The 13,373-nt window shown below is 30.8% G+C and overlaps 3 protein-coding genes across 12 annotated transcripts in view; 2 read left to right on the forward strand and 1 right to left on the reverse strand.

Moving 5' to 3' along the window:
* Dh44-r1 (Diuretic hormone 44 receptor 1) overlaps positions 1–6,253 on the forward strand; it is a 124,133-nt gene extending 117,880 nt beyond the window's left edge. For 2 of the 6 annotated variants that reach the window (XM_076304363.1, XM_076304366.1), the window contains exons 10-11: positions 558–743; positions 3,066–3,615. In XM_076304363.1, coding sequence (XP_076160478.1) covers positions 558–743; positions 3,066–3,371 — 492 coding nt within the window. In that variant the 3' untranslated portion in view covers positions 3,372–3,615. Of the gene's footprint in view, positions 1–557; positions 744–3,065 lie in introns of all 6 variants that reach the window. The other 4 variants (XR_012991074.1, XM_076304365.1, XM_076304367.1 and 1 more) reach the window with 4 other exon arrangements.
* On the reverse strand, positions 3,706–8,918 carry LOC143143279 (protein RER1). 5 transcript variants are annotated; one of them, XM_076304370.1, is made up of 7 exons: positions 8,124–8,918; positions 7,116–7,199; positions 6,858–6,962; positions 6,677–6,773; positions 6,346–6,563; positions 6,072–6,145; positions 3,706–4,018 (listed from the first exon to the last, which is right to left on the reverse strand). In XM_076304370.1, the coding sequence occupies exons 2-7, from the start codon at positions 7,188–7,190 to the stop codon at positions 3,997–3,999; spliced, it is 591 nt and encodes a 196-aa protein (XP_076160485.1). In that variant the 5' UTR covers positions 7,191–7,199; positions 8,124–8,918; the 3' UTR covers positions 3,706–3,996. The 5 variants fall into 5 exon arrangements, with proteins under 5 accessions (XP_076160485.1, XP_076160483.1, XP_076160484.1 ...); XM_076304368.1 differs by having other exon boundaries at positions 8,014–8,915; XM_076304369.1 differs by having other exon boundaries at positions 7,116–7,305; positions 8,014–8,915.
* A 425-nt stretch (positions 8,919–9,343) lies between these two features.
* Positions 9,344–13,341, forward strand: LOC143143280 (small ubiquitin-related modifier). The gene is made up of 6 exons (XM_076304374.1): positions 9,344–9,368; positions 10,125–10,239; positions 10,360–10,428; positions 10,518–10,595; positions 11,731–11,802; positions 12,024–13,341. The coding sequence occupies exons 2-6, from the start codon at positions 10,225–10,227 to the stop codon at positions 12,084–12,086; spliced, it is 297 nt and encodes a 98-aa protein (XP_076160489.1). The 5' UTR covers positions 9,344–9,368; positions 10,125–10,224; the 3' UTR covers positions 12,087–13,341.
* The last annotated feature ends 32 nt before the right edge of the window (positions 13,342–13,373 follow it).

The following is a 13,373-nucleotide window of genomic DNA, read 5'->3' on the forward strand; positions in this document are numbered from 1 at the left end:
ATACGTTATACGTTATACGTAATACGTTTCACGTTATACGTTATACGTTATACGTTATACGTTATACGTTATACGTTATACGTTATACGTAATACGTTCACGTTATACGTTATACGTAATACGTTCACGTTATACGTTATACGTAATACGTTATACGTAATACGTTCACGTTATACGTTATACGTTATACGTTATATGTTATACGTAATACGTTTCACGTTATACGTTATACGTTATACGTAATACGTTTCACGTTATACGTTATACGTAATACGTTTCACGTTATACGTTATACGTTATACCTAATACGTTATACGTTATACGTTATACGTAATACGTTTCACGTTATACGTTATACGTTATACCTAATACGTTATACGTTATACGTTATACGTTATACCTAATACATTATACGTTATACCTAATACGTTCCACCTTATATCTTATACCTAATACGTTCCATGTTATATCTTATACGTTATACGTTATACGTTATACGTTATACGTTATACGTTATACGTTATACGTTATACGTCATACGTTGTACGTACCCTCAGGTGCTGATAACAAAGCTCTGGTCCGCGACGAACGCGGAGACGCAGCAGTACAGGAAAGCGAGCAAGGCACTTCTGGTGTTGATACCGCTCCTCGGAGTGACTTACGTGCTCGTGCTGACGGGACCCACGGAGGGTCAGGTTGCTAATGCATTCTCCTACACTCGTGCTGTGTTGCTTTCTTCCCAGGTAATGCAACCGTAGCGAGTATCTCGTTACAGAACGAACTTATCGCGCGGTGTAAGTTCGAAGAGGCACTCGTACGTCACGGAAACGTTACTTTTTCCTTTGTTATCGAACGAACAATATACAGAGTGTTACCGAACGAGCGGTACCATCGGACAGATGGTGCGATAGTAAGTCGAAAGAAAGGTGTAACATTTTTCCGTTCGAAGCTTCGCTTACGAGGAAATCGAAATTAAAAGTGTACGATTAATACATTCGTTACTATTAGTTATCTAATACTTAAACGTCGAGTTTGAAAATTTATAGATGATACATTTTTAATTATCATCGAGTGACACTCGGCCGCCGAGTTTGAAAATTTATGGATAATACATTTTTAATTATTATCGGGTGACACTCAACCGCTGTGTTTGAAAATTTATAGACGATACATTTTTAATTATTATCTTGTATTATACCATTATATTATATCACACCCAACCGCTGTGTTTGAAAATTTATAGACGATACATTTTTAATTACTATCGGTTAACACTCAGCCGCAGGGTTTGAAAATTTGTAATTAACACATTTTTAATTGTCATCGAGTAACACTCGACCGCCGAGTTAGAAAATTTATTTAATTATCATCGAGTAAACATTCAGCCACCGAGTTTGAAAATTTATTCAATTATCATCGAGTAACACCCAGTCGCCGGGTTTGAAAATTTGTAATTAATACATTTTTAATTATTATCGGGTAACACTTATCCGCTACTGAACACGTTAGCGACACACTGTTACAATTCGATTAAAAAATTGCAGAATTTTCGCTGCGAACGTACTGACAATCTAGTCGGTAACCGTACGACCGAAGAATATAAATATTACAGAAGACAACGAGTACGAAAATGTAAACGAAAATGGTCGTGGTACGATTTTCAAACCCGCTTTCCTCGTAAACGAAAAACTTTCAGTTGGAAAATGTTATTACTTTTTCTCGACTTGTTTTCCCGCGTTGAATCACTCGATGGTACCGCTCGTCCGGTAACACCATGTATATAACACCTTATCACTTCAGAGTCACTTTCATTGTTCGTCTCCTCTCTCTCTCTCTCTCTTTTGTTTTCCAATACCTACGCTACCGCTTGAAAATTACCAAACACACGTGCCCGGAAACGCTATCGATCTTCGAACTAGCGTAACTTCGTTAAACATAACGGTACGATGATCTTCGAGTGATCGTTTCAAAGATCGAACCCTCTACCTTCACCTCACTTTGCAACCTCTTGAAAATCTCTCATCGTGAAGCGATTAAAGATGTAAAAGTTTTACCAAAAAGAAAAATCAAAATAGATTTGACTGCTGAGAAAAATAGATCAAACTGCTCTCAATTGTACAAATATCGAGAAATTCTTTTTGCAACAATCTTGTGAAAGTTGTACAATTGTTTTTCTTCCACCATGTTGAAAAAACACCACGTACAATGGCAATTGAGATCGATTTTTCGATGTCATGGTTTAAGCGATGTTAGTTACCATTTTGAGAGAACTGTCTTGAATTGTTTAATCGTTTCTCGGGATAGAAGGACCTTCGATGGTATTCTATTTACGGAGATGAAAATAAAGGGTTCGACCTTTAAAACGATCCCGTGGAGATTATCGTACGAACATTTTTCACGAAGTTAGAGCTGTTCGAAGATTGATAGCATTTCGGGCACGTGTCTGGAGACTTTTCAGCGATAATATGTATCGAAATTCGACGTTTTATGTACAGGGGACCGCCGGTAAAATTCTTTGCACGGTGTATAAACTTTCGTTAAGGAAAATACAGAATGTATCGACGACGTGTGTAAACATAATCGTAACAGAAAACTAAACGTGGACACTTGTCGACGAGAGAACGTTCGACTAGGGTACATACGAACAAGATCATTAACGATAGAATGCATCGATACTCCAGTTTAATCGTACGAAACGTGTTCAAATTCATCGAGTTCGATTAGGCTGGTTACATTGTGCGCCGTGTGAAACGTACCGCTATAAGTAGAATAAAAATAAAACGCAATAGGACACATTCGTTTTCGTGAAAATATTTAATCGTCTATGTTATAATGTACACATACGGTGAGGTTTTTGGCGTGATCTCGAAAATTACGAACAATGGAAACGACACGTGTCCCGTTTACGGTAAAAAAATATTTAATAAATATCGTGCACGAGAACGTAATCTCGTGTCAAGATCGAGATCGGATCGATTCGCATACATTCGAAGGAATGTTACATTTGTAACTCTACCCTTAATTTATTTTATATACATATGGCTGAACGAATTGTATAATTGCAGGGTCTGTTCGTTGCGCTATTTTATTGTTTCCTGAACACCGAAGTTCAAAATACAGTGAAACATCACATTGAACGATGGACCACCGCCCGTGATCTGGATACCGAAAGAAGGTATTATAACAATTGGTCACCCCGTTCGAGAACAGAAAGTATAAGGTATTTTATTACCCCGTACTATATGTGTTCTAAACAATGTACTATGACGATTGATTCTGCGCGTGAACCACAAGTGCGTCACATTAACCCAAAATCAAATTTTCAGGAAAGTTACCTAATTACTATATTAATTCTAAAACCTTCCATTTAGAAATTTCTAAGTCACCTTCGAAGTAAGGAACATTGTTGTGTATTATATTATCGGTATAACAAATTTATCAACCACTAGAGATCATAATCTTCTGATTTTCAGATTATACTGCCCCCCGTCGAATCTATATAGAAAAAGAGATTCCTCGGTAAGTGAAACGACGACCACGACCGTAATCGGTTTGAATTCAACGACCACGTTTCTGGATAAATCAAAGAAGGCGATCTCAGAGGATCTCAATGAGTAGAATGTTTCACGGTAAGATCAGTGACCGTCTCGAACGAAACGATTCGAATGCTGAGGAATGGTTGGTTGAAATTACAAAATCGAAACATATGAGACAATGCTTCAACAGTTTTATTTGGAATCACCATTGCGTTAGGAAAAGATGCTCTTTCATTCGTTCCCATTCATTCGTTCATTCACGCTTCTTCATCTTTACTTTCAAGTTCTAGCATTCTCTTCCCTCTTTCTATGATTTTCTTTTGTATTCTGTTTCCGTTACTGTTTCTTTTCTTTCTTTTTCTTTCTTTTTTCTTTTTTTTTTTTTCTTTCTTTTTTTAATCAAGAAACGCGTTTGTACCAGGAAAAAATGAATTTCTTTTTAAATGCTATGACACCTCTCTCAAATTTCCCGAAGCGGACTCCTGTAAAAAAAAAAAGAAAAGGTGTAAGACGTTTTCAAGTAACAAGGGGACTATCGTCTATTGTCGAACTGTTCTAAACAGTCTAATTAAAGTATCTTTAAACATCGAATTTGAAATACACAGGAAAAATATATTCCTTACGTAGATTGACCGGAAATTTGCAATTCAGACTGGGTAAAAATTATATTTATAATACTGTTATTTTACAAAATTAATTCTTAAATATTGTGATAATTTTTCTATTATTTTACCCAGTTCTCCTTGCAAATAAAAGATAAAGAATGTAACGGTATAACAATATTACAATCGTTGAAAATAATTGTTCCCCTAAGATGTCACCATATTGATATACGTGGTGATATCTTCCTTTATTGTATAAAAGAAAAAAAACTCTTGAAGATTCGTGAATGTGGAATTATTGTAAACAAATCATATGTTTGCACTAAGAAAAAAATGAATATTTGCGCACAAAAACTACCCTCGTAAACCTATGGTACTTACTACTTATTTAACATTAAGTATTTATATTTACTTAGACAGACTTGAAATATATAAAAAAATTATTTGAAATAAAAAAAACAATTCTTGGAATTGTACATTTAAAATAGTCGGTTAGCAATACAAATAAAATAAAATAATGAAAATCGGTAACAATTAATGATTTTCCAAACGAATGAAACAAACATTGTATTTGTACCGTGATTCAAGAGAGAGTATTTATTGTAACAAACTATTAATTATTTTATTTTGACTTTGTTACTATTTTATAACCACGAAAGCAGTATCGAAAATATATTGTAAATATGTATTAACAATCGCTTCCGTTACAACTTGGGCACCACTCTGTCCCAAGTTACATGTATGTAGATACTGCTAAATTTTTAATTTGTGTCCTCTATGACATCGTCGAACAAATTACTATATTTTACATATATATTAAGATTTATAAAATGTGTTACACAAAGTCGTGCAAGTGTATGCGTGTGCATATATCTACAAAGTTTAAAGGGTGTTACAGTAGTCGACGCTAAGTTTAAAAAATAAATTTCGACAAACAAACAAACTGTATTTCAAAGTGTATGATAAAAGAAAATAATATCACGCCCAGAAGTAACAGAGGAGTTCGTTATTCGGATTCAAATTTTGTCCAAAGATCCAAAAAAAACTATTTGTTAGTAACTACAAGGTGAACGGCCGAAGAGAAATCGTACCTGATGACATAAAACTTTATTTTTGCGTTCAAGTATAATTAGAAGAACTCATATTTTATACAAATCAAAGTGTAACATAAGTCGATTAGTCCAAAGTTGTTATTTAAAAATTTGTTGAGACGATACACAAAGTCACAAGAATAAAAAGAAAACCAAAGAATATAAAAGCCTTTAGTAAGACTTCCTGAGCGATATCTGTGTACAATATAAACTTTGCACAATATTTCATTTCTTTAGCGAGTAGAAGTAATATTTTTATTAAACTGACATAATATAAGATATCGCAAATGAGCAATGATATATATTGAAAAATATATATATTATTCTAAACAGAGATACACTAAACCGTGACATTGTACATGGAATGTTCGTAACAAAAAAACGAAAAGCATCAAAAACCAAAAACGGCACTACTATGAGATTACGAAATGAATCAGTGATTATATTACGAATCTTATGTATATGAATTACTTTTTTTTTTTTACAATCAATGTTAATTTAATATTACATTAACAACTGCGTACTGTTCATATTGTTACTGTGTCCACGTTTGTGTAAGACCTAACAATACTTTGTACAAGTTTTATGATACAAATATATTACGACAATTCAGTTTAAATACCATACATTATACTTTTAACATTACACCTTTCATAGATTAAACCTTTTCTTGTACAAGGCAATGATCTTATTCATACGTAATGTCATTAAAAAAAGAATCCGACTGCTTTCATATTTAAAGACTGTTTTTTCCGCATTGTACTGGGAAAATAGAAATCTACACATTTATACACCTGCATCAACAAACATACTTCACACCTATTCACTTTGAAGGTATTAACCTCGAAGTATCCTCGTGATTCTGGTACTTTGGTTTTCCATGAGTAAAGGGCAGGTATCTGTATTTAATCATATGCTGAAAATAATTTCAAAATCAGTTATTCTTCATTGTTACTTACAATTACTAATTTAAATAATAAATCTGCACTCGATTTAATTTAATTATATTACATAAATATTTTATGTTTGCTAAAGAGAAATTTATTTTAAATAATTGTAGTTAATAAAAAAAGTAATAAAAACATTATTACAAATTAAAGTATGACAATTCCTTACCTTTATTTGACGTTTCATAGTAATGCAAAATAGCATTATGAAGTATAAAACTAGTATGGGCCAGAAAACTGGTATATCAAAGCAATCGAACATAGTGCATATCATAGCTATGACTATAGATTTCATTACAGAATACCAGAATTTAAATTCAGGTAACTTCCTAATAAATGGCCTAAATTCCTCATTAGATCTTGTGGGTAACTCTGGTCCCTCACCATCTATTAAGAAGCTTCTGTTAAAAATGTGTTTTGAACATAGTGTTGATGCGTTTAACTATTTTATTTAATTCTATATTAATAAATTGTGTTCTCGCAAATTTATAAGCACTTACCATCAAAATCCATTGCAGGATCGATTTTAGGAGTAAGGAATGCTATAAATAAATTCAAGTCATAAATTCCTAATCCATATGTGACAATATACCATCCCTGTAAACATGAAAAATACAAAATTATTTTCAATATTAATTTTCAACAAATACAATTGAAACTTTTATGTGAATAACAACTTACTTGTGTAAGACATATACGCAGAATAAAAACAAATAATAATAACAGAGCAAATGTCCACCTTGATATTACATGAGGGGTCCATAGGTCCAAATATCTTTGATATAACTGTAACACAAATATAGTCACAAAATTAATGAAATCTTATAAATAATATCATTTCTATTGAAAATATAACATTAAACATACATCAGAAATTATAATAAAAAAAAAAAAAAAAATGATGTAGTATATGAAATTTTAGCAAGTACAATTATATACCTGTGTTATTCTTTGTATCGCTTGACAGAAAATATTTCGTCTTGTTAGATCAACCAGATGCTCATCTGGCATCATTTTAGCTTCCTGTAAAGGTATTCTAATGAGAAGTGCGACCAATACCTTTTACAATCAATATTTCATTTTTGACTGTAATACATAATATCACTTTTTCCAATAAAGTATCTCTGACCTATCCAATAAAGAAAAATAAATTTATGCACAGACTCAAAGACTAAATAATATATTGTACAAATTTTTAAATTAAATACCATTTCTGACATTTTTCACTTTGCACAACATTGTAAATTATTTATTAGAAAACATTAACGAAAGTTTAATTACATAAGAAATCTGATTGCATCTTCAATTCGCGATGATAAGCACATTATTTATGTGTACCGTTAAAAACATTTTCTCAAATAAATTACGAAAAGAACGAATGAAAATTTATCATACAATAAATCGCGTTTAATTTTCAAGTATCCGAGAAGCATAATCACAACGACAAATTACTTGTTGAATATTTTGATATCTAAGAATCTCCATTTAAGAGTCCAACTTCATATTTGAAGAGAATAAATAGTATCAAATCATTAAAACCAATCATTACAATGAACTCAAGGTTGCTCCAATATAAGACTTCCTAGGCAATACTTCGATTTTTTTATGATAAAAAATTACTACAAATTGAATTAAAGCTTGAGATCCATGTTCAGTGACTACACAAATATCTTCCTTGAGAAGGTACGAATAGTATGTCTATAAAATTAATAGCATATTTACGAGTTCCTAAAATTATCGAGTAAACTAAACTCGATATGCACATAACCTCATCATTCTACGATTGCCGTAAGTATTCTTCGAAAACGAATATAGAATTAAAATAAATTGAATTTACCTAAGGGATTTGTACGTTTCCAGCCAATCTCCGCGATCAATTCGCTATTTGTTTGGTTTAAAAAAATATAACACGTCACTACATTAATAGCATACTATGATTAGACGTACTATAGAATTTGCAAGGTGCTTCCACTTATCTTCTGGTATTGTGCAGGGCCTGGGCACTCCAACCAAGAAGTGGGTTACTTTGTGTTTCTAAAGCACATCACGCACGGCGCTACTATCATCCTTTTCATCGGTTACCATACAATTCTGTACGCAGTCTGTGGCTTAATGTTATACTTAATGTTTAAGGTTTATTTTCACGTTCCCTTATGGACTATTTTCACGACTTTAAAGGTCTATTTATACTACCAACAAACCAAGTTCGGAACGCTGCACTGTCAAAACGCGAGTCGATAGTATTTTGTCATCATTTCGGATTGTATATTTACACTGGACAAATCTTGTTTAAAATTTCAACAACGATTATTCAAATTGTTTTTTTTTTTTAGTTGATAATGTTGGGTCGGCCATCTTTCAATCTCGACTCCTCGTCTTCCATGTAGGTCACGATCGCAATTGTCACAACCATTGTTATGAATGATAGACTGCACAATGGCGAGTTAACTGAAAACTGTACTTTAGTTCTTAATAAACCTTAAGTTAAGAATTAATGGTTAAATGGCGAGTTCACTATACACCGCCACAGTAGTATAAATAGACCTTAACGCAACACTGTGATCAAAACATTATGACAAACTGACGTTTAAAGTTTTTACAATGACAAATGGGATAATCAGTGTCACAATATTAAACGCCGTAACATTATATCACGTGAAATTGGACGTTTAGCACACGAATCCATACGACCTGAATCAGAACAGGAAATAGTATTAGAAACAATGGGCGTATAGCCCAAATTAAGGGGAAAAATGACCTTCGAAATAACAACAGTCAACCATCTTCCTTGGTCGACTGGTGATGCCATCTATTTAAAACGTGGCAAAGTTTAAACGTAGATTTTCCTTCCATATACAAGCTATCGACGTAATATATAAAGCGACTCTTTATTACAATATATACATTCATTGCAGTTCACGTTGTAACTTTAAAATATATATGTATATATAAAAAGATAGAAGAAGAAATGTATAACAATCATAAACAACAATCATATAGAATAGACATATCACTTTACAAAAGTTGGTATCACACAATCTGAAATGCCGACCTCGTAAAATATCAATGGATTTGACGCGACCTCTTCGTTTACGAATAGTGATTCTAGAAACTACATTCAACTGAACTGCCAAAGCCGGTAAAGGTAGTAATTTACTATCTTTTCTTTGCTTTTTACACGAGAAAGTTACTGCAAGTATCTAATTAATATTTTGCATGTATTATTTAAATAATATCTACATACATTTATCATAATTAAATGATAAGTATTATATTTAATGAATAATAATTTGTTAATTGCATTGGTCTTATTACTAACCTTAAATAACATCATTTATATAGCGTTTCAACTGCGCAATAAATACAACGAACACATTACGGAAAAAGAAGGGAAAGTAAGACTTGATAAGTTAGTGACTTGATAACTTAAAAAGTTGGTAACTTGTTGATCTTCCCCTCATTGGGCACGAATCTGTATTACCATAAAGTCACAAAGCAAATTTTTATCAAATCTGTTTCTTATATAACGAATATAAACTTTAAAATGATTCACAATTGAAAATGACATTACATTAAAATTTTCGATAAAAATTTTAACAATACACAATCGCAATTATTTGATTAATAAATTTTAATTCACATGTATCTTACACATTAAATGATTATATTATTGATGGTGACCGTTCCAAGTACAATATACAAATTTAATACTAATAAAGTATAATTTGCATCTTTCAAAAATGCGTGTCAAGTCAGAATCAAAATTATATACAAAAACAAATTTTCTGTAAAAAAGAAGAGATCAGATGCCACATTAAATTTGATAATATTATTTAATTATCGTAAAATGTTAAACAAATATAAGTTTAAAGAAATTGTGGAAGTTACCCACAATTGATGTCTTTTTGAACGCGAGTGCTCACTAAACGTTAAAATTTTTATTTTTAGAAGACTGTGCAACTGACAAAAGCGCGGCGCCATATTGCGTGCTTGTGTTTGGTTACTGTTCTGGCGCGTGGTCGAGATTTGTTATATTTAATTAAATACCATGTCCGATAACCAGGTAAGTTTGTTCACTTTCATAAAAGATCTATTAATAGTACTTTCTTGCTATATAAATGTGTCGTAACATCAAAATGTTCAATCGTACATCGAATCTAATCGATCTAACCTTGCGTGTTAGGAGCAAAAACCCGAAGCCGGCCCAGGCGACGCGAATTCCGAATACATTAAGCTTAAAGTCGTTGGAAATGTAAGAACTGCCGGTTTTATTTACCGCATTTATACATTCCTCAAGTAATACTCTATAACTCGGCTTCATCATTTCACTTTTTTTTTTAGGACAGCAATGAAATTCACTTTAGGGTAAAGATGACCACTCAAATGGGTAAACTCAAGAAATCGTATAGCGATCGTGTGGTTAGTTTTTTTTTCAAAATAAACGCGTACCTAAGTAAAAAAAAAAAACAATATTTATAGGTTTTGATGGTGGATACATTGTTATTAAGGTATTCTTTAGAGGTTTAAAAAATATATATAAAACAGTTTTACTATTTTCAGGGTATGTGATAAGTAATTTATAAATCTTTATATTTTGTAGCATTTTGTATACATTTTGTCATGTTCAAAGTAAGAACATACATTTTAAAGTATTTATAATGGATGAAGATCGTTCAAATTAAAAAGTATTATATTTTTTAAATACAGAGTATCTTATAAAATACAGAAATGATAGGAAGAAGATGATTCCTCATAAAAGAATTAATTAAAAATCATATAATCAAATTTTATTTTCAAGAAAGTTAATTCTGAAAAGTCTTTAGGTTTTGTATGCAATTGACTAAACTTTGACTTCACATATAAACTTATGGTTTAAAAATAAACATGAACTTGTCAATTTGAGTGATAATGTTATATATAGCGTTTCCAATGCAAATAAACTGCAGTAGTAAAGATTCTGCTACATCTCCCAATATAAGAATCATCTGTGTATTTTGTGATTCACAAATATTAATTGTTCATATTGATAATAAATTAATAGGAATATAGAAAGCAAACTATGATCTTGCTAATAATCACAAACACAAAAATAAATAAAAGTAGTATAAGTGTATATTAGTAAGGCTAATGTCAAAACTTAGTCAAGTTCACGTGTAACTAATAAGTTTTTCGATTTTTTCCAAACCACAGCTTTGCATGCAGAAAATGTTATTCTATACTTTCTATTTATTTTTTTTTTCATAAAGTATTATCACCTATCCATTGATACTACACCTTGTAGAACATCCTGTATAAGGATATGTGAAAGTTTAAATAATTAAGATGAAAATGAATTCATTTTATAAAAATTTAAACATTTTATGCATCAGATTTGTTTTAAACTAATAATTCTGTTATTCCTCCACGTGGAAAAGATTTAAAATAATATTGTCTCATATTACAAAATGAAAAATTACTTACCAAATACATTGTACATTGCACATAGTTAAAATCTAAGATTTAAACATACTTTATGCACAAAAAAGAAAGTTATAAATTATCAAATTTTATTCAGGGTGTTCCTATGACGTCGCTCAGGTTTCTTTTTGATGGTAAAAGAATTAATGATGATGAAACACCAAAGCAGGTAAATGCAATTTTACATATTTTTAAATTAAACATTCTGGAAAGCAAAGTAAGAATATAAATGTTAAAAAATAATGAATTATCAAAACAAATTTTATTAGCAATAATGAACTCTATTCATAAATTAATTTTAATAATTGTTCATAGACAGCAGATTAAAATTTCATAAGATAAGAGAATTATTACAATAGAAATACTATAATACATAAATTATTTTTTCAGCTGGAAATGGAAAATGATGACGTTATCGAGGTATATCAAGAACAAACAGGTGGTCACTACTGAAGAAATTAAATCTATTATTCAGTTTTAATGTCTTTTAAAGTGAAAGTGACTATCATAAAGAAATGGACAAGTTTATCAGTATGTATATGTATGTTAAAAAAGCATTATGCAATTTGGTTTTTTACGTAACATTTTGATGTGCTGTTCTACATTCCTGTATCGAGGCAAGTTTAAGGACCATCAGCAGTCAGTTTTATGCAATGTATACATTCATTCATCAGAAACAAAACAAAAAAAATTAACAAAAGGAAAAGGATCATGCCCTAATGTCATGAGTTTTGTCCATTAATAACTTTTGATAATGTATTTGTGTCTTATAAACTTCTGAATTCTTAGATTTAGATTGTAAGAGTTTCAGAAAAGAAATTTTAGTTTTGTTATTAAAGCACGGTAAATATTATATAATGTGAACATGATTTAACAAAATTGTTGCGTTTAAGGTACATCTATAATAAAAGAAGTAATTGTAATATTTTCTCTTTGCCTTTTCAATGTAATTGTAATGGTAACAGAAATATTTTTAACTTTGAAAGCGTGAGTCAATAGTATGGAAACAATTAGTTTTTTTCTTTTTTTTTGACGACCATGGAGTAATTACTTTAATGTAAGTAATGCGGATGCTTCTTGAGAACTCTTTGTTATTGAAAATTATTTTGATCATATGTGAAGTATCTCGTGTAGTGTAGAGAATAAACGACGTTAAATTAGATGAATCTTTCAAGAAGTTTCTATTTAGAAACTTTTAATTTCGTATAAGCATCCTCATTATAAATTACTTACTCAGTGATTCAATGGGACAAAATTTCTGCAAATTGTAATAAAACATATTCTTGTACAGACAAGTAATACAATTTTTGTTTACTATCGTGTAAAAGTTGGCCGGCATTTTTCTATTACTATCATATTTAAACAGTGAGTTTTTGAAATAAAATAGATATCTTTTGAAATAATAAAAGCAATTAACTAATAGGCATGTCTATAGATAGAAAGAATAAGTAAGGTATAATATTAACATTAGTAGTATTCTCTTTTACGAAATGTAGAACGCGTTGAATGGTAAGAATGCTCTCATATAAATAGGCTCCCATTTCCATATCAAAGGCAGAAGATGATTTTGATATAAAGAACAAACATTGTAATAATCATTAGATCTACGTTTACTGAGTTTCATCCATTTCACAATCAAGTTTACATCTGCCAATAGCATAAAATACCTGTAATAATTATATAAGAAATAAAAATAATTATTCATCTTTCTCTATTTACTTTATATACATTTTAAGAAAT

Source organism: Ptiloglossa arizonensis, chromosome 2, assembly GCF_051014685.1.
Source record: "Ptiloglossa arizonensis isolate GNS036 chromosome 2, iyPtiAriz1_principal, whole genome shotgun sequence".
In the NCBI taxonomy this organism is placed as follows: Eukaryota; Metazoa; Arthropoda; class Insecta; order Hymenoptera; family Colletidae; genus Ptiloglossa; species Ptiloglossa arizonensis.

Bases quoted from the DNA above. Each gene is read 5' to 3' on its own strand.
- LOC143143279 (XM_076304370.1), bottom strand. From the start codon at position 7,190: ATGATGCCAGATGAGCATCTGGTTGATCTAACAAGACGAAATATTTTC. The intron at 6,774-6,857 runs GTAAGTTGTTAT...TCATGTTTACAG, and splicing joins TGCGTATATGTCTTACACAA to GGATGGTATATTGTCACATA. The intron at 6,564-6,676 runs GTAAGTGCTTAT...GCTTCTTAATAG, and splicing joins TCCTGCAATGGATTTTGATG to ATGGTGAGGGACCAGAGTTA.
- LOC143143280 (XM_076304374.1), top strand. The intron at 10,596-11,730 runs GTTAGTTTTTTT...AATTTTATTCAG, and splicing joins AATCGTATAGCGATCGTGTG to GGTGTTCCTATGACGTCGCT. The intron at 11,803-12,023 runs GTAAATGCAATT...TTATTTTTTCAG, and splicing joins ATGATGAAACACCAAAGCAG to CTGGAAATGGAAAATGATGA.